Below are 25,690 nucleotides of genomic sequence, written 5' to 3' on the forward strand. Positions count from 1 at the left end.
CTAATTGTGACAAGCTTTGTGAAATTACAAAGGACTCTTTTACTACTACAAAACACGTTTTTCAATGTATTGATTTGCTTTCAGCTACACTAAAAATAAAAATCAGAAATCTTAACTTAGTATTAATAACTAGAGGTAGCTGTTGTGATCATCAGATACTTTAAAAAGCAGTACTGAGAACAGTAGCTGAAGGGGTTTGCTTTCTTCTGAAGGAAAAAGCAAACCTTAAAGTCTTAATAAAATAATAAATATTTTTAAACACAATAATCTGGAATGCAAAACTTGCAGTTTAATAAGAACAATAGTCATCTGTTTATTTAGGTCAGCTATTACTGTTTTGGATTTATCTGTAGGCACCATCTTAACATCTTTCTCTTGGCATCTTTCTTACCTTAAGATATCTACTTTAATTATCAAGTTAATATAAAAAAACCCCAAAACTTAAATGTGAACATGAATTAATGTGATACTGTCTAGACTGGAAGATAGGACATTTTAAAAACTTATCAAGCCTGAATTTCACTTGTTACTATTTATGAGAATCAAGGTGCATAAAATTCACGTAACAGGAAAAACTGGGGAAAAAACCCTGAGCTTCCAATCTTTTAACAGAGATGAGAGCTTACCCCCTTAACATTTTAGACTTCATTTGAAAACATTATAGTTGGGTTTGCAGCTGGTTACAACTTTGTGGTTTGGGGTGATTTGAAAGAAATGAAAAAATACTAAATGGCTTCACCTTTGAGCAAAATATTGATTTTCATTTATGAGTAATTACTAGCTAGCCAATCTTCCATTCAGATTACCAGAAGAGTTCTCCACATTCTAGAAAAGACATTAGTTCTCAAAACTGAAGCTGACATTTAACAGTTTTGATCACATGAGGAAATTTTTAATATTCATTCTCTGTGGACAGTCAGAAAAATCTTTCTTTTGTAGGATGTTCTTGAAGAGAGAATTTCCCTGGAAGTCCAACTGGAACAACTTCGACCCTTCTCTCACCTCTAAGCCTACTGCCGTTAACTGTGAATTTACTAATTTTGAAAGGGGTATTGGTTTCAAAGCCTATTTAAAGATCCATGCATCTAGCTCAGTGCACTCTATTCTACATTAAATGTTGTGGTTCTGTTTTGTCAATTTGTCCACTTTTGTATTTAAGTATTTTACTTTCAGTACAGAGAAAACAAAAACTTTTTCCTTGAATGTGACACTGCCTCTCATAATTTTCTGTGGGCATCCGTGATCTTTGTTGGACTTGAGTTTGCAGAGTTCGTCACCAAAATTTCCAACTGGAATTTTTTAGTGGTTTCTTTTTTCCCCGTTTAGACATCTTTGCAGAAGAGGATTGCTAATCAGTTGACTTTAAGCACATAAAATATTCTTTCGCTGTGGCATTTATTTTACTGTGCCAGAAAAGAGAAAAACTAGTAATCTGTCATCAGCCAATGTTACTTCCCAAGCTACCTTTCACAATTGGAAAGTTGTTCACAATTCTAGAAAGCCTGCCACTTTGCAATAAACCAACTTATTCAGGTTGACAGAGTTTTTGCAGGCTGCTTGCCATATCAACTGGATTTGACTTTGTGTTTTTGTTGCATACATTATAGAGTATGTAACCACAGATTGCCAGGTGTTCACATTTTATCCATTCATGATCCCAATTCAGCCGCATGCATATAAAGATTTATGGTACAATTGGTAGTCTATCAAACAGACCTTTTTCAGTCCTCTCTTTTGTGAAAAGGGTTGGGTGTAAATCCCCAGCATATTAATTACACATTACCTAAGCACCACCTGTAATTGCATGTTTCACACATTACCTTTTAATAACAGATCACATCCACCAGTCTTCACTGTAACAAATTGTATTGTCAAGTAATGTGTCAATACCTCTATGAACTTCTAATTCCCAGAAAAAAAAAAAAAAGAAAAAAAAAAACCAAAAAAAAACCCAAACAAAAAACGAACAGTTTGCTTCTTAGGAATTTTGGGGTACCTTCTGTCATCTTGTTTCCAGGCCTTATTTCTCTGGCATATAGACAGGCTTCACTATTAACAGAGTTCCCTGAGTGTATCCTGCTATTCAGGTTGATGTACTGTATTAGGATTTGTTGTATATTGTACGATACACACCTTTTGATCTCATATGTAAATTTGCATTAATTGCTGACTAACAGCAGATATTCTATTTAATGGCTTCTTCTGGCTGTGGGATCATAGATGTTTAACTGCATGGATGTATCTCTGCAGAATCAGAACTAGCAATTGTGTGATTTTTACACCAATAAAACAGCACAATATTTTAATTTTGTTGATTCATCTTTACCTGGGAATTGAAACTCATTCAGATGGGGGGAGGGTTTTATTACAGGTCTGCAGGGAATTTTTTGTAATTTTGTGGCATGTACGAGAAATAGTTGATCATAATCCCTTGACCATTTTCTTCCCTCATTTTTTAGCTGTTGGTCAGAAGTGATCAAATTCTCTTGGTAATCTGTGGCTATACTCCTTTTGTATCCTCCTATAAGCAAATTTAATACAGTTGTAACTTCTAAAAAGTAAACGCTAGTACTGACTTGGGTCGAAGAAATATATAGTTCTTTAGTCTTCATTTCTGGTTTGATTTCCTTGAGAATACCTTTCAAAATTAAAACTAAATGGATCTCCTGTTAGCAGTCCTTATCCTCGCAGTGTCACTTCTGTGCTTAAATGAAATTCTCTTAACATCTGCTTCCTTTCCAAAAGGATAGCTCAAGACAGATTTTTCTGCTGGATATGCTGTTTGTTACAGTGAAAAAGAAGTATTTCTCTTTTTGGTTATCATATACAGACTGGATAATTATGGTTAATTTTTATTACTATAACTATTCCAACATTTTTTCAAATGTCATGGAAGTGTTGCAGAATGGCTTATGTATATAATCCAAAGCAAGATTCCCTGGTATGAAAGACACAAATGTCATAGTTGCATGAAAGGTGGTACTTTCTATTTGCATGTAAAGGGATTAAGAAATGATAGCTAAATGGGCACAAAGGTTACATATGAATTACATATCAACTATGTCTTGCCAATTAGTAGATAAAGTACAAGACTTTGACTTCAAAAAATAAGATATAACTCGGGAAATGAAAAAAAAAACCAACAAAAAAACCCAAACAACAACCAAACAAAAAAACCCCAAAACCAAAACCCAAAACAAACCTAAAAAACTTTAAAGTAGATGGACTAATCACTTCTGTTATAACTGCCAAGTAGCAAGAACGGTGTTTAGAAAAGTGGGTCACTTACTGTAGTTAAAGAATGTTGATTTCAAACCAACTGGATCTTGTCCATAGTTTATTTTAAATTTAAAAATACTTTTTTAAAATAGTACTATTTTCATATTAATATTTAAGTATTAAGCCTATGTTTATAGCAGCAGGATTCATAAATCAGAATTTAACATTTTAAGCTTAAATGTGAAAAGCCTTTTACATTCAAATATGACACGTACATATGATTTTCTGTAACATCAATGTCTTTCTAGTAGAATGACAAGTTAGTGTCTCAAGTGAAGAACTTGGGCAATCTGAACATTTTTGTGTCTTGCCAACAAGTCTATTTTTTAGGATTTTTGTGGATTACTTTTAATGCATCATTCAGTATGTTTTAAACCAGTTTTTCATGATCAGAAGAACTTCTAACTGAAAAATTACTTATGTCTTAAGAACATCACTGCCAATGATGTTCAGAAGTTACCTCACTTAGTAATGTAACCCAACTTTAATCCCTTATAAAATTATTTCCCTGTCTTTGCCATTTGTTTGATCTTGATCCAGCTACTTGATACATTCTTTTTTATGAACTTAGATTGTAAGCTCTTTGGGGCAAGGAATTATGTACCATACAAGAGATGCTCTCTATATTGCAAGCATAAATGTAGACTACTAAATAGTATGGAGTGTGATTCATGTACCCAGCTAGGATGGATGGACAGCAGCATGCATTTCTGAAACACCTGCAAAATGTTTTTCTTTGGAATTTGTGATTGGAGGAGTGTCTGTCTTTTTTTTTTATTTGTGTTTCCTTTGTTTCTCCTATTAATGTGCCTCTTTCTTCATTCCACCTGCTTTGGAGTTGCTTTTTTCTCCATTCATTACCTATCTTTGGACTGCAGAGAAGATTTCCAAAATGCAAAGGTAAAAAGCTGAAAAGCCACTTTTTATGAGCAGTATTTTAAGTCTACCCAATGTAAGCTAGTATTTTCAATTTTTTTGTACTTCACATGCCCCTCATTTTACTTGCAATTGTATAGTACATGAACTAGAGGATCTCTTATTACTGAAAATGTCTTATGTGGGATAAACAAAGTTGAGGTTATAAAAACTCAAAGCTAAAGAAAATAAATTTGCAGCATTGTTTCTTGTGTGAGGTGTCTCTGTCCCTTATGGATGGGGTGTGCTGTGTTTCTGCTCTACATTTAGGGCAAAGTTGAGTTATTCTCCTGGGTTCAGCTATGTACAGAGTTTGTCTCTAAATGCAACTTTATGGATGACCTAGTCTTAATCACTTTTTCCTAAAAGAACAAAAAAATTAAAAGGAAAAAATAAACACACTGTCTCTTGACTCATTCTGCTCTTAGTTTCTAGTAGAATGTAGTTTCATGAAATGGTAATGTGTTACAAAAACATGTTACTCCCAAGTTAGTAATAACAATGCAATTCTTAATCTGTGTAGAAGGTTAAAAAATAACTTGAGTATTTTGAACATGCTTGCATGCTTTAGTTTCTTAAATACTTTACAAAGCAGTCTATGTGCAGTTGAGTATTCATTTATACTCCCCAAAGTTCTATTTTTGAGACATACAACTTAATTTCACAAGCAGAATTCCAGCTTGTTTTGCCATGCATATTGATGTACTAATCATTTATAATACAGCTCTCTAGAAGAAAACACACGAAAACCAAGGACTTTGTTCTCTAACAGCAAACAAATTTTCAATAGACTTAGTCTTTGAAAACAACTAACTAGTGGTTGTATAGGAACAAATGTTAATGTCTATATACTCATAACCAAATGAGACTATACAGTGTTGTCCTGATAATTAGTGCCCAAGCAAAATAGAAACCTTTTTTTTTCCACAGGAGTCTTTAAATTAATTGCTTTTCAAAATTCAGTTACATGTTTGGGGGGAGGGTTTAATAGTGTGTAATTTACTTTGAGTAATGCTTCTTTAAATTGGCCAAATAGGTTTTAAATGTGCAATTCCTGCTTTAAAGCTAGATTGTACACTAATTGTACCTGATCGTACACTATTAGTGTATTCCAAAGTGATTTTACAATACTTTTTTCCAGCTTACTGATATATAGGTATTCAATGTCTTGCATTTAAGTTATTGTCAGAAACAGCCCTTGTTTCATTATAATACTCAAAAATTCAGAATTGTAACTCTATGAAATACTAAGTTTGTGATCTCGCAGCTTATATCTGAAATTTTAAGACAACTTTTAGTACTATTTATCACACTGACAGCATACTGCAACACAGAAAGCTACATGAATTCTCTTCTATCTCTGGTAGAATATGTTCTTTACACTTTCACTTTTACAGATATTAAGAATGCATCTAATCAGGAAGCAGTTGAAATTACTCTGTTGTTTTGACTGGTCTTGATTATGAGCGACCTAGGAAGTGAACAAAACATAAATAGCAAAAGCAATTTAAACTGACATTTAGTGGTATATTAATGAAAAAAGAAATTCTAGCAATACTGCTGTGGAACCTTATGTGACTGGAGTGTTTTTTTCCCAGAGAGATACATCCTATTCTACAATGCATGTAAACTCTTTGATATATCTCATGTAACAGCAATGGTGGCTTTTGCTTTCTGTCATCTAACTTCAGAGGTCTAACTGTATTTCTCTCTCTGGCTCAAATAAGACTGCATTTAAACTGACAGAAGAGGGTATGGTCCATGGAGTGGAACAAGTTAAATGTACGAAACAGCACTTTGAATTGGGAATGTCTTCTGCAAGGAGCCTGTTGTCTTTGGTATCCATTCAAAAGGCAAAAAAGAAAGACTAGCATTTGAAAGAACAGATGCATATTGAGAAAGAAGGCACTAAAATCAATTATTTGCCCTAACATGCAGTTGGGGTAGCAGGGAGTGGAATGAGCATTACAGCAGTTGCTATAAACTGCAAACACTTGTGTATGTGAACACTTGTTAAGGGCTTCTGAAGGTCTAGCATACATGATGGGCTATGTCAGACTTAGCAAAAAGGTATGTATAGTAGGTAGATTCAGCAATATATGATTTCTCAGCAGAAGTCGAAGGAAATACTTGGGGAACCCTTATGGTATCTTAGGAGTGTGTTTCATTAAACTGCTACAGAATTCAGCACTCTACTAAGTGCTGTTGTGCCTTATTTTGCAGATCATCTTGAACTGATAAAAAGCTTGACTTCAGTCTAAGTATGAAAATACAGTATGTATTTCAAGAAAAAGTTCATGAAAGGAATTTATAGGAAGTTGTAATTCAATGTGTTCTATCAGAAAATGCAGAAGTGATGTGCCTCCAACTTTAACTTGTTTTTTTTCTGTTATGTATCCCTGCCTGTGGAAGAAGAGTGCTGCAGTTTACAACAAACCCTTCTCTAGAGCTTCAATCCCATTGTCTTTCACTGCCCTCATGAAGGAACTTAGTTACCTGCTTTCTGATCTGAAGGAACGAAGAGGTCACAGAAGAATCAAGAGGTCCTTTTGCTGTAGAAGGGTACTTGAATATATTCCTTGGTTTGCTCTGCACTTTGTCTTTGAGGATAAAGTAGTGTTGAAGCAAGAAAATTCCTGTGGAAAAGCAGTATTAATTCACATGTCATTTTATCAAAATTAAGAGGCTGATCCATTTTGATTGATATTATTGTTTCCGCCAAGTTGCTTCCATGGGTGGACTCACTAACCAAGAAACATGCTAAAGTTGATAATCTCTTAGAACTTTTCATGCCAAAAGTATCAAATGTTGTTTTGTGAATGGTTTTTCCTGTAGCCTTTTCAGGCAATGGAATCCTTTGAAGTTTTAAAACTTCCTTTTTGCAAATAGCTGTGCATGTGGAATAGTAGGAAAATTTTTGTTCCACTTGTGGAAAAAAATTTTATCCATTGATTTCAGTGGGGTTGCATTTCAACTGTCACAACTCAAGACTGTCCTGATCAGAATTAATACAAAGTGAGTACTGCCAAAAATTGAACTGAAAATAGATATGATGTTGATTCCAAGCTAGAATTTTAGGCTTAAAATTTCGATAAAGATGGCATTATGATGTATTATTTTACATATTATTTTATATTCGTGTCCTCACACTTTAACAGTAAGGATAAGAGAAAAATGGGGGCAAATAGATTGAATGCTGGATCCAAAGGGATGTTGCAACTATGTGTAGCAGTATCTATAGTTGTAGTGCTATTGTCCAACTCAGGTACTCGATACTATGTGCTTAATTATAAGTCTGAATACATATTTTCCTATCTGCCTGATTATGTTAGGTAGGAATAGGGTTGAGATTTAGCAATTTTTATGCTGCATCTACATGTTTGGATGATCAAGCTGGAAACTTCAAACTTAATGAGACTTTTGGTGAATTACGCGGATTTCTGTGTACACCTCACTTGGGCTTATAAATTTACCAACAGACGTGAAATTGTGCATCCTCTTTCTGAGGAAGTCTGTATTTTAAGTGCATTCCTGAAACCTTAAGGTGAAAGTACAGCCTGATGCAAACTCGTAGTAGTACAGTGCATCTAGTTACTGTGAAGTTTCATAAAGTTAATAGTCTTAGTACAAAATTCATTCTTGTTTCATGTGGATTTACAATCTGCTTGTAGTTGTCTTCAGAAAATTTCAGTCCTGACATGGGATCCTGTGGAATCAAACCTTCATTCAAACTAACTCTTCTGTCAAATAAGCTGCGAGAAGTTCGTTTTCATTTCTAGCATGATAAATGTGGGCTTCTGTTGTTGATCTCAACTTTACCCTGCAAACTACTGAGTCTGCAGGATAAAGCATGTTGCTGAAGAAGTTTGTACATGTTTGAAGGGGTAGACTGAACGTAATAATTTGCTTAAGGTCTGGGCTGACTTTACTCTGGAAATGTTTCTGTCAGAATATCTAAGATCTGCCTAGGTTTCACATGAGAACAAAAGAAATTGTTATCCTGTAAAATACAAGCCAAGTTAGTTGGGCTTTTTAAACTTTTAAAAAACAATTTTACAATATAAAAACATTTCCAGCCTGCTTTCTGTTTCTAGACTGGTGCTTAGCATATGTTTGTAGTATTAAGACTAGTTATTCTTTTTCATTCTTGAGTTAGGAGGTAACCCAGTGAGACGTTTCTGGGTTTGCAGTTAAGATCCTCAGGATCTCTATGAATTCAAGACACCTTATAAATGTACAGCTTTGATCTCAGACCTTGTTTGATTTGGTAGCCTATTCAGCCCCTTACTGCTGCTCTGAAAATATTAAGATGCTTATAACTTCTAGCCTGCAGAAAGTAAGAAAAAGACTTTCTCTCAACTAGGCTGCATAGGCTTTCTTGTAAAACCATTGAAAGTTGAAGTAAGTCTGCCAAGGTTACATTTTGAATCAGCCGAATTGCCAGCTTTTAGAACTAAAATAAGAAATGCTTGCTTTTTTTCTTGTTGTTTCTGTGGTTTTTATTTTACGTTAGATTGAAAATCTTGACACAGAGGTTGAAACAATTTTTATTTGTTGCAACGGTAGTCTGAATGGCTTTAACCTGGAATGCTGATTTTCATTTTCTTCTAAGATACCCCTGTTTTCTTTCACAGGTGCATTGCAGTTTTTAGGGTTCCACATAAATGTTTCTTGTATTGGCACACGCTTAACTGTTAGACTGTAATTGTTCTTGTATTTTGAAATGTTCGGTCTTTTCAGTATTTTGGCCTTTGGCTTAGTGCTGCAATATTGCATTGATCATGGTGGTCAGATTATTTGCAAACTACTCTTTCTCTTTCATTTGCTCTGGTCCCAGTCTTCCAGTTTGCAGGACAACTTAGTTTGTTCTTGGTTGTTTCATGTTCTGTTTTTTGTTGTTTTAATACTGTTAAAGACCTATATGTTGGAGGTCTCATACTAATCTTGGTATTTCTAAATAGGAGGGGGGGAAAGTTATGATCTATTGCAATGATAAACTTTTTGAGATTCACAATTTAGATCTAGCATTAGCCATTAGAAACATCATGTGGAGTTGTTTTTTTTACTTAGAATAAAGAGATTTACAGCTCTCATGGAAGTGTGCCACAAGTCTCTGTATAAAGCCTTGTTTCAGCAAAGTTCAGTGCTAATATGGAAGTGTGTCATGTCAGGTCTCATTGCAGAATCAGAGCTGCAGTCACGTCTGATATATTAGAGCCCTTGACTTGTGTTAGCTTTTGCTGCTACAGGTTGTCATTAAAGAAAAGAAAAAGAACAACCTTCCAGGGGTAGGGGTGTGAAAAGCCAGCAGTACCAGCAAAATGGGAGTAATGGCTCCCACCTCAGTCCAGTGCCCCAGGCAGTGTGTCCAGTCACTTGAGATAATGGATACTATCTCAGCAGCTATTTTGGGAGATTCTTGCTTACCTGTCCTAGTTGCTGGGGCACACTCAGTTGTAAGATTGTGGTATCAGAGAAGATCACTTGGACATTAACACAACTTCGGATGCTGCTTTCCATGGAATAAAATAAACTTCTTCACAAAATCCAGCAGGATTTTTCACTCTGAGGTTGAATAAAATTTTGGTGCTGTTAACTCAGCAGTGTTAAATTTCTGTAGTGTTAAGGACAAAGAGCTGAAATGCAGCACCACCTTAAGTTTTACTTTGTTCTGATGATGGTTTAAACAACAAAATGATTTTAAAAACATCTTTTTTTTTCTTCTGCTCTGTAGTATCTATAGATGCTTTTCTTTTGATCAGAGGACAAGAACAACAGAGAATTGAAGTCATGGCAAGGATTATTTGTTGTTAAAAGTACACAAATCAAAATTATTTATTCCTTGAGGCATTCAGCTCTGAATTCTGCTTAAAAATTCCAAAATAAAAATGGTCTCTAGGCACCTGCTTAGCAAAAAGTAGCACTTGCTATAGACATAGTGGTATGTGCATTTCTCTGTCTATTTTCCTGGTAGTTTTCATCTTCTACCATTTATAGCAAGATGTATGTTAAAAATATACAGAAAACAATGTAAAATAATTTCACTGCTTATAGACTATATCGGGTGATTTACATGTTCTTACTCATCCTGTGGTTAGTCCTGTGATTCAGAGATATCTTAATTTCTGTGATAGGTTTGAGAATTAAATAGAAACCTTTTTGCATTTAAGTAGGAAATACATTGTTTAAAGTATTTACTTGCATTAAGCTTTTAAAATTATTCATTGGTCTAGTTACTATAGTTTCTGTCAACTTTTTTGACTGGCAGAAGTCTTAAATATGTAAGTGTTAAAATGATTATGATTATAATGATGCCAGTAAAAGCTTTTAAAGTAAGTATTAGCAATGCAATCAAACTTACTGCAGTAACAAACTCCTGAGAAAATGCTTTTAAAGGCTCTGCATCCCCAGCTGTAAGCATCTGAATTCATCCTGCGTGACAGACTTTAGTTACAAGAAGCAAACTTGGCTCATGTATTTTCATGCCTCCTTTTCTTGCAAGAGCTGAATAACAATCTGTGTTTCTCTTTGGCACTGCTCCGGTCTGAGCAGTGTTTATCTGAGAGAGGTGTGAATGTCCTTTAAGAACGTACAGTGAGCCATGAAACATTGATTTGACCGAAACCAGATGTTGAAGCTAAACCCCAAGAACTGGCAGGTAAGTGGACTAACTGACCAGCTGGCCTCTGAGTACATATTATACTGAAGAGAGCGGTACACCTGAAGGCACGCACCAAGTCACGCTCCACACAGGGATAATTACTGAGCTCTGTGTACATAATTGTGTAGAGGGGAAAAAAGCAAATACTAATTGGTTGTCTTTATTAGCCAGCAGTAAGGTGACCGCTTTGTCCACGAACGAGTCAATGTGATACTTAGTTGGATTAGGACCAGATGCAGTCCTTGTCCCAGTACTGTACATAGAGACTCCATGTTGTTTATGTCGAAGAGTTCATGAAAGTGAGCTGTGCTCATCTACTTTCTTTATCTATTTGCATGTGTTAAAAGTGGTTGATGAGGCTTTAACAGCTTGCAGATTCCTAGTCAAAAACTGAAAGGAAATGAGCGAAGTTGTAAGAAAGAGCTAAGCTAGTAACACTATTCTTTTCAAAAAAAGTGTTCCATGTTAATAGTTGGACTCTGTTCACTTTGGGACTTTGAAAACTAAAGCATTTCAAGCAATTGTTTGACTAGTCAAAAACAGACAATGCAAGAAATGTTTTATAAACTGTGTTTTGGGTCAAAATTAAAAATCAGGCTAAAAATTACCAAAACTAAACTGACTCTTTAGGGAACCAAAGAGCATTATAGGCATCTGCAGTTATTCCAGAATCCGAAACCTGCTTAAACAAATTGTAAAGTACACTGTTACTACAGGAAATTAATATTTAATGTATTAAATGTGGTTGGCCTTAATTCCTTAGTAAGTCACTTTTTCAAAACCTAGCTGAGAAGGATCGTTAGGAACAGTATTAATTTAAAACTGATTTTCTTGGCTCTAGGTCATGAACTGCAGCTTTCATTTTTATTGTTCTCAGGATCCAGACATCATGCACTTAGTCTGAGAACAAGACCATCGATCAAAGGATACGTCTGGAGTATGCTATTCATTGGGGAGCAGACAGATGCCTTTTTGAATGTTTAATCATGTTGGTAGTTTTAAAAGGAGAAAAAAGTCTGAGTTTGCTTGCACAGAGATGTTCAGGCTCAGTTTTACTTAAGACCTTTTGTACAGAAAAATGGTGAGAATTGCCAGTTGAGAATCCCTTGCTTGCTTGTTTCCCAGCTCGGCAATATAAGTTCCAGTGCTGCTCTGGCTGGAGTGTTGATTTTTGTACTTGGTCAGTCTTTTATAGACTGACCTAACCAGCAGAAAAAACTTTGTAAGCAACAGCAGGCAGTCTCTGCAAGTCGTTTCTGTATTCAGCAGCTACTTATCACAAGACCCTTCTAATAAGGGTTCCAGTCTAGGGAGAAGAAGAGAGGAATGCCTTGGTATCAGAGCCAGGGACAATCATTTAACTAAACACTGTGTAAATATATATAGCACAACAAAGTTGTTAATATGAGAACAGATACTGAAATAACTAAGTTATTGTTTCCTCCAGGTATTAAGAAATACTGTTTTACTTGCACCAATTTTATCTGACCAAGTTCAATTGACCCCTCACCTAAAGTCTGTTCCAGCTCTTGCTCAGTGTTGTTCACGATTTCCCATCAGCAGACAGGTGTTTAGCCATTTGCAGGAAAGCAGGGACTCAGCACACACAGCAGTTACTTGGGAAGACAAATGCCGTAACCACAAACATCCCCCTCCTTCCTCCTCCTTTCGCTAAGCTTTTATTGCTCAGGTTGGGAATATCCCTTCGGTCAGATGGGATCAGCTTTCCTGGCTGTGTCCTGTCCCAACCTTTTGCCCAACCCCAGCCTACTCGGGTGGGGGAGCCTTTGTCACCTACTCTAGATTTTCCATTGCATCGCTGGAGTGCGATGGCAGCGACGTAAGGTGGTGCCACTACAGCGATGCGATGCAAAATCTAGAGTAGGTGACACCAAAGCATGTACAGGCTCTGCAAGGGACTCTAGCAGTGGCACTGTTGGGTTCCCTCCTTCTGGCATATTCATGCTGCTGCAAACGCATTTATTTTACAGAGCTAAATCTGAAATAAGCTGGAGATTGGAGACAAAAAATAATTTCCCTGATACTGTCCTGCTAGAGAGGGAGCTGCTTTAAAGTTTCCATCTTTTTAATATTTTTCAAACTGTGTAAAGTGGTGTGATGGTCATGTTGGTGTGTTGGATAGTAACAAGAACAACTTCTACTCCGTACTCTATTTGAGGGTGTCCCATTTTTACACACCTTTCAAAATGACACTATAAATCCCTAATTTACTAGAGAAACTTGAAAAAAAACCCTCACCATTTTGAAAATGCATGCTGTAGTGTTGTTTTCCGAGACCCAGCATAATTCATGCTCTAAAAATCTCCTACTGTCACACCCTGCTGCTATTTGTTAGACTGTTTCACTAGGGAGAGTGAGTGAAAGTCAGTAGCACCCTAACCTGCAAGGTTACAGCCCTGCTGGGCTGGATTTTTTTCCAGCACACCCAGTTTGGGAGGCTGGACAGTGTTTCTGAAATCCTACTCAAAAAGAGCCTTTGGAGCGGTAATTCTACTCCTGACCCAGCTCACCAGTGGTTCTTTGGCTAAATATGTTTACAGAAGTAATACCGTGCTCTATTGCAACATGTTTTTCATTTGCTATTGAAGACCCAACTTTTCTGGGAGAAAACCCAACTTCATTACCTAATAATGTGGGATTGCAAATTTGTAAGCTTAGGCAGTTCAGTGACTCTGTTTATTTTTAAAACATGTCTTAGTGGGTTTGATGGCAGAGAAGGCCTTTTCCAGTGCTGTTGTCATACGGAGAGTGGGGAATTTAAAGACATGCTTCTGATGTTTGTAAACTACAAATTACGGGTAATCATTTTCCTTGTAAATCCACAGTTGGCACACTTTTATCTTCTCCCAAGGTAGGTTTAGCCCAAGGGGCTACAACTTTCAAATGTTTGTGACAAATTACGAAATACCTATCAAGTTTTCCATTTCAGACTAGCAACTTCTTGAGTGCTAGGCTGCTTTGAAGGGACCACTGGTTTTCGTTTGTATGCCCTTCTGAATCCATGGCTGTAGGTTTAAATTAGATCTGCTGAGGTAGTTTCATGAGCTTCTGAGTCAGGACAATTGCTTCAGGCCTGTTGAACTTAAAAGACGTTGCCTTGCCTTAGAAACCAAGTCTGCTACCAACTTTGAATTTCAGTTACATTCTTAGGATAAAGCCCTTCATGGCTTTCACTAAATTAAAGAGGTTGAATTTACATCTACTGCAAGTGCTTCTGGCACAGGAGACAACAACCACTGCTGCATCAGAAGGCAAAGATGTGTCAGCTAGTTAATTAGGATGAAGAGAGAAGTTGAGCTCCTCCATCGAGGGAGGTGTTTGTGCACCAAAAGCCAAATCATATGAGCACAGATATTTGGATTTTTGATGCTGTTGCTTTTGTGCAGTATACACTGTTACCCTTACCAACCATTGCATTCCAGGAGTTGCTTTATATTTTGTGTTGAAATTATCTCCAGTAGCTTGAACATTTAGAGCATTGTTTTTTAAAGAGTGATACAATCACCTTCTCTGCTGCCAGATTAAAAAATATACATCTTTTGTTTCTTCAAAAGCAAAGTTGAAAGGGTGTGATTTGGAGCAGTATTTTTTCTTTCCTGCAAGCTTTTAACAATTTTAAAGAAATTATAAAGTATGATATAGCAATAGTAGCGCATTATCAAGAGCAAAGAAGCAAACATGCAACTAGCATGAAGTCTTTCTAGGTTGGCACCTATAAATTAAAACACGCCAGCTGATCTGCAGCTGTAACAATCGGTAGTCTGTCACAACTCCTTGCTATGAGCCAACTGAAGCCTAGAACTCTGTTCTGCTTTATTGATGCAGGTCTAATAAAAATATCTTCTCTCCATTTATAGTGCAGTTGCTATGTGGGGCCTGCTCTGATGTCTTGTTCCTGCTATCAAATGTTTTACACTGCATGCTGGTTGGTACTTCTGGGCAGTCAATTGAGGATTTGGTATGTACTCATTCATATTAGATATTTTACCTATTTTTTTATAGTGAGTGAAGAGGGCTGTGATAAAGCCCATGTTTTGTGATGATAGTGAGATGCACAAGGCAGAGATCGCTGACAGTGAATTTAATTATTTGTAATTAAAAAGGAATGAATTTCCAGTATTTCTGGCTAAAACATGTTCTGTGTTAGTAATCCTAAACTGTCTCTGAACTCAGTGTTTGCATATGGACAGAACTGATTCATGTATGTGACATCTGACATGAAGTGCCAGATTCAATCACATGAGGAGTGATGAAATGCAAGTGCATTTAGAAGAAACAACTCTTAACACATAGTAAGCTTGCTTGCATCCTCATGTGCTTTGGGATAGTCTATGCCAAATTTGGCTGTCATCTTCATTTTTAAGAAGTGAGCTCTGTGCCCAGCTTCCCTGTGGTAGATAAGCTCCCTTCTAGAAAACAGCACCCTCAAAGCGCCTGTTACACCTACAGTAATTGGCATTTACAGAAGGGAAAAGCTGGGGAAGTTATCCACGTGAAAACAGGGGGTTTGATGTCTCGTAAGAAGCCTGAGACTTTATGCAGGCAAAGTATTTCCACATCTGCTCCTGTCCTAGGGTGAGAGTTGGGTTTTATTGCCTTTTAAGGGAAATGTGTAATCTCCTTCATTTTTTTATGTGAAAGATTAGAGTATAACTCATGCAAAAATCATTAACCTGTGTTTGAAGAAATAAAAAAATTAGAGAATTGAGTGTGTCTGTCTGCTTTGGGAAGCTGAGGAGAGTGAGGTAGCATTTTTAAATTTCTGTAACAAATAGAACTAAAAATACATAAAGTTTCAGGAGTTGAAGCATATGAAAAATGCTAAGCATCATACACTGATGCTTCAGAATCCCTGTATATACTGTGTTAAAGGTGAAGTACTTTGAATTGCAACGTAACCATGATGAATTGGGATCAATGGGGACACTGAATAGGCATTAACAATCAATATCCAATATAAAATAAGAAGAATGTGACGTAGTTGTGAAGCCTCAGTATGTTGTGTGTGGTTTATACATTGAACTCCACAGTAAATACTCCCAATATCTTACTGATTGAACTAAATTTACAGGTCATGATCCAAATTTAACCAGGCTTTTTTTTTTTTCTTTTTTTTTAAACTTTGCTCTTAGGCCTTTGCTCCTTGCACTGTTGTGTTGCTGTAGTTGTAAAACACAACCTGCTGAACACTTAACAGTATCAGGTCAGTATGCCTCGATAAATTTATGTTTCTGTTCCTTTACACAAATGAGAATTTCAAGATGCAACTCAGCATGGGCATGTTAGTGTTTGTATACATCTGTCACTTTAACAAACTTACTGGAAAAAAAAATCAGTCTTTACCTATTTATGTTGAAACTTATTTTTAGAGTTCAGTACATTTTCTAAATAAAAGATGTCTGCCTTAATATTGTCTTGCTGTTTTCAAAGAAAGAGGCAGTTAATTTAATACTACTGACTCTCATCTCTTCCAAATCCTCTTTTCTTATGAAGGTATCTATTAGCTTTTCTTCTTAATTTTTATTTTCTTTTTTAGTTCATTGAGGTTCCACAGATGTCTCTTGGAGTGAGGTAATCTTACATCAGTGACCCAGGAAAAACCATCTTCTTTCAAACACCGTACCTGTTTTCCTGGCCTAAACTCACACTGATAACATTCAATGTTAATACACTTTTATCTCTATGAACAACTCTTCAGGAAACAAGCTAACAGAAAATGAGTTCATTTTCTGCAGCCACTTATGTACTTCTATAATTACAAGACTGTCCACAAATATGTTACAGTAGATTTTTTTCTTTTCCTGCAAGAGCCTAGAAACGTGATTATTACCACATAGAGAAGCTCAGTTTCTCCAAGATCTTGCTACAAAATTTTCTTGTAGGAATCCAAAAGATAATGAGCATACACCATTAATGGATTGTGTAAAAGATGCAAATTTGTATCCAGGAGATAAGAGAATTTTAATTTATTGATTATTTGCAATTAATGCATTCTTTGTGACTTGTGATTGCCTCTGGTGTTAAGGTGGTTGAAGAAAAAGGTGCCAATTCTTGTATAATTCTAAACAGCTGCTTGAGAAAGGTATTTGTTTATGTCCCTATCTTGAATTATACCTATGCATTATGTACTTGCATGAACTGCTACAGAAATTGAGAGATCAAGACATCCAACAGGCCACGCATTTGTAAGTTACTTGAAATGTGTTTGAAGTCACAAGCCTAAGCTGTTAGATGACAGAACCCAAAAAGGAGTAAGAATTATCTCTACTGTAGAATAGCTTAAACTATGACAACTACTGATGCTGCAATATATGGCACTGGCAATACAGTGCTAGTGAGGGTACAGCTCTCCTCCTGAATCAAAATGAGCTGCAAGAATTGTCATTTTGCTATTATAAACGCAGCTCTGCTAGTGACTTTCACCATCCCAACTAGCCTTGCACCCTTACACCCCTTGAGGCATGAGGCTAAAACATGCTGCTTTTTTCCTTTGATGTTCAGAAGTCTGCACAAAAACAAGGCCATAGTGCTGACAGTGAGAAGTTACTGTGCAGAAAAGGACAACTGCCCAGTTATTGGTTAAAGAGTGGGAAAAAAAAACCCACAACCTTGGGTTCATTTTGTGAGAAGCATGTTGTATTCTAGTTCTCCTGAGCTGTCTTTGGATTTCACAACATCACAGGTACATACCCTGCAGCAGGCTGGGACTTTGGATACTTTTACCAGCATGCACAACTCCTAGAGAATCTCAACAACAAAGGAGGTAAATGATGTAAAGAACAAGAACATCCTGAAGGAAAAGCCCAACTTGGCTCCTTATTGGTTTGTTAATCATTGAGATTTGCCTGATAAGTGAGGCAGGGAATAAAAGAGTTTGAGGCTGAATTTGTAGCCAGAGTACAATGTGGTGTTTAAATGATCTTTCTGTCCCCAGCTGCAGAGTGCAGACTTGGCCCTATGTGTGATTCAGAAAGGAGCTGGAGCTAATGGAATCCACTACTACATCTTGCAGCTGAAGAAGCACCTTCTCAAAAGATGCCAAACAGAAGGCATGTGGCCAGGGAACAAGAGATGCCCACTTTGGGCAGATGAAAGCTTCACTCTCAAGTAGAAGGATAAAGATTTCACTCCTTGCGCAGTTAAGTATACACACTATAGAACCTGAATGTATTACCTAAAAAGCGAGCATAAAATAAATCTAGAACTAAAGGCACAGTTTGATGGACCAGTATAGAAATTTTGGATCTAAAACCAGCCTCATTTTACACTGATACAGAATTTCTTTCTCTGACTGTGAACACAAAGATGATACAAATTAATACCAGACTGTAACATAGGAATGACTACAAAATTGCATATACTGGATTTATTGAACAGTAACTCTTTACCCAATTTTGGAATTTCACAATATTTAATCAAATTGTGTGGACTGCTAGCATGCATGCTAGTTCTTATTTAGTGATATTTTATAATTATTAATGATAATGAAAAAAGTAAACTCTGCAAATATTCAGACCATGCAAGAACTCATATCTTAACACAGCTGAACAGATAGCAACTTCTCTAAATGAAACATCATATATTTAAAATGTTTCACTTTATTAACAATAAATTAATCTGTGGCATCACTGATCAACAAAACACTAAAAGATAAAGTGTACAGATTGTCTACATACTGATCAGAAAGGCAACATCATTGCTACCTTCATAAAAAACAGAGCAATGCTAATGAGCTTATATACATATTTCATTTTCAAGCATATGAACAACACTGTGAGAGAAGAAATACACTTCCACGTTTCCCTAATTTTTCTATTAAATAAGGCAATAATAAAAAGCATAGTATCACAGTAACCTACTTAAAACTCTAGATACTGAGTCCTGACATAATACAGTGCTCAGAGGAATGTGCAAAAATAAACATTTGGATTTGCACTTTGATTCTTCATTGTGTAAAATTAAAAAAAAAAACCAAACCAAACCAAACACAACCACAAAACCACAACTGTTCCAGATTCTGCTGTCAGGAAAAACAAAAGAAAAGCTTCTGGGAGAATCCAAACTGACAAAGCTGTTCTTTCAGCCCGTGGCACTATTTGGAATATCTTGAGCATCTGCTAAATGCAGTTTTTGGCTGAAGAAAACCATTAAGGAATAACATTTCACATATAGATAAGGTATAGATAAGATACTATGTTACACAAAACTATGCTTCGTCCTGTGGCAGGTATGCACCAGTCCAGATGACTTCAGTTCTCAGTCCTATGCTAGTTCTCAACCAGTAGATTAATCTTCCTCAATGAGACTTAAGCATTACATACCTCCAGAATTAGCTAGCAGATCAAGGGGGACAACAGATTATTTTTATCACTATTGTGTGATAGTAACATCCCATTCCACTTGTGTTCTTTATGAGACCTAGCCTTAAACAGCTTTCCACAGACACAGAGAATGTATATACCAGTGCAGTATCTCAAGTCCCAAACCAGAGTCCCACTTGCCTCAATGCATACAAAGTGTGTAAGATCAGAAATAACTAGACTGCAGTATAAACTGAATGTAACACTCCTCAACTGTGTTCTCAGCTTATCAAAAGCATGATGTAAAAGACAAGCCAAGACATTCAACTATCCTCTGGGTGGGCTAAGAGCACACATTTGTTCAATTACCAAAGCTCTGCTGAAGTATTTGACTCAACTGTAGTCTGACCCTAGAAACAAAAAATTAGGTCAGTCCACTATTCAGAGTAAAATCAGTGATAAACAGCTGCACATATTTCTAGAAAAAAAAGATAATGGGATTCACTTATCAATGGGACAGAACACTCTTCTGAATACTATAAAAGGAATATTACTATGTATGTTTGTTCTAGAGTGTCTCAGCAGGATGCATGAAGAAAGACCTTGCTTCTGAGGGGCTTTGCCATCAACTGCCAACACGCTGTCTGAAGTGGTACACGCTAGCTAAATAAATCGCTGTATTAAAAAAAGGCCTGTAATTAAAAGTCTTAAGATCCAGTCATTTATGTAATGGAAGAACCTAAAATCCATGCTGTATTACACTACTAACTTAAAAGAAAGGATGTTATTGAAGCAATTTGACTCCTCTAAAGACACCAGTTACTGGGGAAATATACTGTAATTTGATTACAGTTAACAATAATTATAATGCAAAATATACATTTAAGGAAAAGGATACATAGATGAATTCAGTTCTTCTAGCTGCAATATAAATGTAGAAAGTATCAGAAATAGCATTTCAGTTAGTCAGATGCAACAATTATGCTGACACGATGAAATAAATACATTAAGACAGTGAAGGAAATCACTAATAGTGTGGGCTGAAATATATGATTTTATTACAAAAGACAAAGCAAACCTGCACTGAGCTAAATCCCAAATTAAACTTACATCTTCTGATCTCAGGAAATGTAAAGATATTTTAACAGTTTTGGTTTTTATGGAAATACACTAGAGAAAGGAAAAACTGAAAGTGTAGAATATACAGATCTAAATTCCTTGTTGTGTGTGGTCTTCCCCAGATGCAGGAGGATGGACCACAGGGAAAATGGCTGTAGTTCCCTGGTACATTGGCTGTCTCTAAACAGGCCTACATCCTCAGACAGCTTACAGCTAGACTGCTCCACTCACCAAAACAAGCAGCAGCCTATCAAAAAAGGAAAACAAGGTACTGTGTTTTCTAAAACCAAAATGAGGCCAGGGCTTATGTCTTGGGTGATTACAGAACTACTTCTCCTCAACTGTAAATCACTGCCCACCCAGTAGTGTTGTTTTCCTGAGCTGAGTGCTGTGGACAAAGTTCCATATTTTCTGCCTTCCTAGTACTTACATCTGACAGCAGCCTATCCAGGTTGGAGTCACTGGCTAGTTTTCTTTTGTCTTCAGGGAGTTCTTCCAACTCCCCATAGAGCTCCAGATTGAGGCGAGCAAGTTTCTCCTGCATACTCCGCACGTGCTCCATCTGCTCTATGGAACATTCATTTCCTAAAAGGATGAGCAACAGCTTTATCTAAAAGACACCTGATAGAGCAAATGAAGGTGTGAAGATGCAGCTTTTTACATCAGAGAAGAGGAATTTAAACATCAAATTTACAAGTTAATTCACTTCTCAATGATTTTTCCCTGTTTCACTACTGAAATTTCTGTCACCCTGTCTGGTGTTACATTGTGCTGAACTTAAAATAACCACCGAACGTACTAACCTGGTTTTTAGCATATACGTGTTTTTCCTATACTCAGAATTTTTCTCTGATTTAGGAAGGCCCATATGATCATAAATATGATCACAATAAACCTTCTTTCTAATTTTGATAAATCTTGAGGGTTTCTTTCTTGTAACTGATGCTTTATATAATACAAACTTTTCAGGTTCTCTTGTAAAACTGGTGTGGAATTAACATGACATGCTGACCTAACACTAAACTTGCAAAAGCATATATGCATCTTTCTACACAGTACAGGGAAAAAATGGAAGCACAAGAGTGTCATGGGTTTTGTTTCTTTTTTTTGAAACCTCCATCAACTGTGAAGTAGTAAGAAGAATAAGATGCTAAGACAGAAGAGTAAGCTGGGTAAAATGCAACTTGCATTGGATTCCATAAAAGTTGTTACCAACAGTCTAAAGAGTTAATATGCTGCAAAATCAGGTGCTAAATACAGTTACTTCTTATTATTCCTATACTGTCATAAATGACTTTAAACTTGGTATCTTAAATCCATAAGCCAAGGTACTGCCTTTGGTATGCCCTGCTGGAAGCAACAATAAAATGGCATTTCAATCATCTCACACCAAAGACAACATTACAATAGGACTACCATTTAAAAATGCAGTAAGATCTATTAAGTTATGTTAAACAACATTTGATATAGCAGAGACCAATATGACAAACTGGCAGTCTGTCTGTACAGCCCATTTCTTTGCAAATGTTACCATCGTATAGCTATAAAAACAATTACTGTACACAGACAATTCATGCACTTACCAAATGCTTGAAGTTTGCCAGAGTGAAAGTCATTCAGGAGACTCAGAAGTCCCCTTTCCATTTCCTGGACATCTGATACATCTGTGAGAAAAGAATGTTGGATTGGTGCTGCCTGTGCCCCTTTTGCTTCGCCTCCTGGAGGTTTGGCTTTCTCTTTTATTACACTGAAAAAAAAAATAAACAAACAAACCAAAAAGATTACTTCCTGCTTTCACTTTAACTGAGAATCTGTAATGTAAGATAAGTGTACATCTGGGCTTTGAAAATGAAATGGAAAAATATACAATAAATATTTCAATCACTTCTTTTAAGTTAAAAAATGGATCACCAGTTTGTCTTAAGAATAAAGAACAACATCACTGTCTTGACAGTTTAATACTGCAAAATGGATTCCAACAATCTGCTTTCCTACTAATAGTGGGAAACATCAATGGAGCACATGTATGTTGTAATGGCCATCTTAATAATCTGAAGAGGACCAATACCCAACAATGGCACACGGGGCATTACCTGTGTAAAATCACCCAACAAGCATGTGCAAATTCTCTTTAAGCCAGGGAGAAAAATCCTCAACAATCGTATGCTCCTATTGTTGCAAACACCTATAGACTACAACCACTGTGGAAAACAATTCCTTACAACCTATACAGGAAGGTGGCCTTGCCTCCAGATAAATTTTCCTAGAGCTCCTTCTTCCCACCTTCAAATAACATCCCAATTTTGTAAAACTCACCATCAAAAACAGTCTCCCAGTACTCCAACACATACCAAATGGTACTAGTCCATGCCCAAACAAATGTTAAGTGTGCTAAAAATTATCTACAGCCCCCTCTGCAACAAAACCATCAAAATTCCTGGATGCCATATATTTTTCTCTAGACATAAAATTTACTCAGAGCACCATGTGCCCATAGAAGCTACATGAATGAAAATGAATAACCATTATAAATCCAAATGAATACACAATAGATATGGAAGCTAAACAGACAACCACCAGTAAGAAGCAGTATATTCCATCTCTGACCCAGAGACAGACAGACAGACCGACTGCATCCTAACCTAGTACAATTCAGGTATGGGGCTGTTTCCATCCCTGATTTGCCCACCCACATGTGCACACAGTCCTTCTCTCACATTGGCATGGCTGCTTCTGCAGCCTTACAGCGAGTTTGTTCAGAACCTGATTCAGTGAAAGATTTGGAGCCTAAAAATTAAAATTTAGAATACTGTGGGATATTTAAAAAAAAAAAAAAAATCACAGGCTTAGTAAAGGCTTTATTTAATTAGTGAAGATAACAGGGTTTACAGCATAGTAAGCCCCACCCTTCCCTTGAATACTCCCATGCTCTGCAAGTCATAAATTCTCTCTTTCCTATGGGAAATAATTTTTTTTCCAACCTAACAGCTTCTGTAGTCTATCATATAGACTACATAATAAATATGCTGGAACAACTAATGGTCCAACAATTATCATATCCGGTTCAACTCAGAGCAACACGTCTCAATTTAACTTGGGCTATTTCTGCTTCAATTTCAGACTTAAAGAAAGGTTTGTATGCCAGAAAGGTCACAGATTTTTTCCACCTGTATCTGAAGTTTAATACAATATATTACTGTTCCTGGAAAACTTATTTCATGAGATTATTGCAGATGAAGTGAAAAAATTAGTTAACTACTCCTACTCCACTATCATAACAGCAGTTCATCCTTACATTGTTACATCAATTACCACTCCTGCTGGGAAAGTTTCAGAAATTGTCTGTATTACCACTGCTTGGTAAGCTTGACTTAACAATTGAGCAAGAATGTCCTTTTACAAAGCTTAAAGCAAAAAGGACGTTTTCTTCTCTAGCCAATATTGTGGGCTACAAGAAATTAATTCCTAGTACATTCCAGAATAGTGCTGAGACTTGAGTAACTGTAGACCCAGCTGCAGAAACCACCAATTTATAGCATGTTAGTATTTATTAGTATTATTTCCCTCAAAATAGTAACACATTTTTCCTGAAAAATAATGAATTTCTGCAATGTGAAGTCTATACATCAGGTCAATACTGGATCCTTCAAACAGACTATCCGTGCTAAAGACAACAGTTCAGTATTTAAACTTCTGCTCATACTTACAGGTCAATAATCTGCCTTTCTCTAGCTAACGTTTCACTTTAAAAATCCCTCTTCACTAATTTATCTACTGTATCTGCCATGGCCAAGAAATATCTTTTGTAACATGCAGGAAAACTAACATTCTCAAACTGAATTAGATGTATCATCAATAACACACAAACTATTCCAAAATGGTACTTTCTGAAGAGCTGAATACCTCTCTCTGCACATGAGTATGGCCTGGGAGCTACCATGGCCCCCACTCATAGGCCCCCAAAAGCCACCCAGAAATTCCAGTTCAATATACATCCTTCATTTCCTGCCTTCCTTGTCAGTTCCAACCTTGCAGTCAGATAATATTTTATTTGTTCCTCACAGCTGTACATCTGGGGCTCTGCCATCTCCCATATGACACCCACATTTGCCATATTTGATCACCCAGCTCCTGTCTTTCACCCATCATGTCAGGCTATCATCTCTTCAGCTAAATTGTTATGAGTCTACAGCATTGCGTAACATTTTATAAAGCTTACAAGAGTATCGAGCACCTTTTCTGTAAAACCATTACACTGCATTAAACACAAACTGCTTTGCTAAAAAAGACACATCATCAAAAATTTTCACAAGTCTGAAGCTTGCTCTTTTCATTCTGTCCTAGTCAGTCTAAACACCCTTCAGACTGTCTGAGCATTAGCAGGTTTTTGGCTTTCACTTCCACTAAGCTTTCAAGACACTCCCAAGCTTACCGTTTTAACTTTGGTTTTTGTACTGCAGGCTGTGGTGCGGGATTTGAAAAGGCTGTACTTTTGCTGACCGGCACTGAGTTTTTCTTGGAGTTGGCAACCTGAGCAGGGTGACTGGTAGATGATTTGGGGCTCCTTCTCTTGATTTTCCTTTCTTCCATTTCTTCCAATTTACTGCATGTGGACTAATTTCTTGCCCTCCAAAGGGAAGGAAAAAAAGTAAGAAACATCCATTAAAACTAGCATGTACAATAAGAGCAAGGGAAAAAACAGGTCACAGTGCATGGAAATACAGCTTTATAGTTTCTTTAAAAAGATGAGCAGTCATTCATTTCCTCAAACAAGAGAATCCAGTTTTCAGGAGACGCGGCCCAGGCCTGCCTGATCAGCAAAACGGGCAGGAATTAAAATCTTCTGCATCAGCTTCGGCCGACAGGTACCTCAAAATTATCTCAAGCTTTGCGTCCCATGGATTACTGCTAGAAAACACCGCGACTGCTCAAGTCCACGCCAATCAAAATACCGAGAGACGACGGTGGCACGAGGATGTCGTGATTCATCCTTGCCAAATAACTTCCTCTAAAGGGAGGGGCAATGGCCGTGTCAAAGCTCAGCCGATGCCGAGTTAATTATTGCTGTTAGAGATGCTACTGATGGGTGCTACCCAGTGATACATACGCTAGATGGCTGCTATTACCGGGTGCTACCCAACAACCTCCTGGCCTGGCGAAACGCCTCCTCTGCAATCCACCACCCCGCTGGGGCGGCAGAGGGTGCAGCGCGCACAGCGAGGCGAACCCCGGGACGCCACCGCCGACCCACCGAGGGGCGCTCCCCCGCTCCAGACCCGCCGCCACCTCCCGGAGCAACCACCCCTGCCCCTTGCGACAGACAGCCCCGACCGCAGGCCGCCATTTTATCAGCACGGGGACGCGGCCTGTCACTCCGGAAGGAGGAAGGGGGGGG

At 37.1% G+C, this 25,690-nt stretch overlaps 2 protein-coding genes across 13 annotated transcripts in view; one reads left to right on the top strand and one right to left on the bottom strand.

The window, feature by feature from the left end:
• REPS1 (RALBP1 associated Eps domain containing 1) overlaps positions 1 to 1,913 on the top strand; it is a 66,447-nt gene extending 64,534 nt beyond the window's left edge. For 8 of the 10 annotated variants that reach the window (XM_010574623.1, XM_010574624.1, XM_010574626.1 and 5 more), the window contains one exon: positions 940 to 1,913. In XM_010574623.1, coding sequence (XP_010572925.1) covers positions 940 to 1,008 — 69 coding nt within the window. In that variant the 3' untranslated portion in view covers positions 1,009 to 1,913. The remainder of the gene's footprint in view (positions 1 to 939) is intronic. The other 2 variants (XM_010574630.1, XM_010574631.1) reach the window with 2 other exon arrangements.
• On the bottom strand, positions 1,137 to 25,611 carry CCDC28A (coiled-coil domain containing 28A). Of its 3 annotated transcripts, XM_010574621.1 has the most exons (5): positions 24,728 to 25,605; positions 21,879 to 22,042; positions 20,726 to 20,880; positions 20,075 to 20,097; positions 16,579 to 19,010 (listed from the first exon to the last, which is right to left on the bottom strand). In XM_010574621.1, the coding sequence occupies exons 1-5, from the start codon at positions 24,883 to 24,885 to the stop codon at positions 18,956 to 18,958; spliced, it is 555 nt and encodes a 184-aa protein (XP_010572923.1). In that variant the 5' UTR covers positions 24,886 to 25,605; the 3' UTR covers positions 16,579 to 18,955. The 3 variants fall into 3 exon arrangements, with proteins under 3 accessions (XP_010572924.1, XP_010572923.1, XP_010572922.1); XM_010574622.1 differs by lacking the exons at positions 16,579 to 19,010; positions 20,075 to 20,097 and adding an exon at positions 1,137 to 1,386; XM_010574620.1 differs by lacking the exons at positions 16,579 to 19,010; positions 20,075 to 20,097 and having other exon boundaries at positions 20,104 to 20,880; positions 24,728 to 25,611.
• Positions 25,612 to 25,690: the final 79 nt, after the last annotated feature.

This window comes from Haliaeetus leucocephalus, unplaced genomic scaffold, assembly GCF_000737465.1.
Source record: "Haliaeetus leucocephalus isolate CR32 unplaced genomic scaffold, Haliaeetus_leucocephalus-4.0 Scaffold450, whole genome shotgun sequence".
Classification (NCBI taxonomy): Eukaryota; Metazoa; Chordata; class Aves; order Accipitriformes; family Accipitridae; genus Haliaeetus; species Haliaeetus leucocephalus.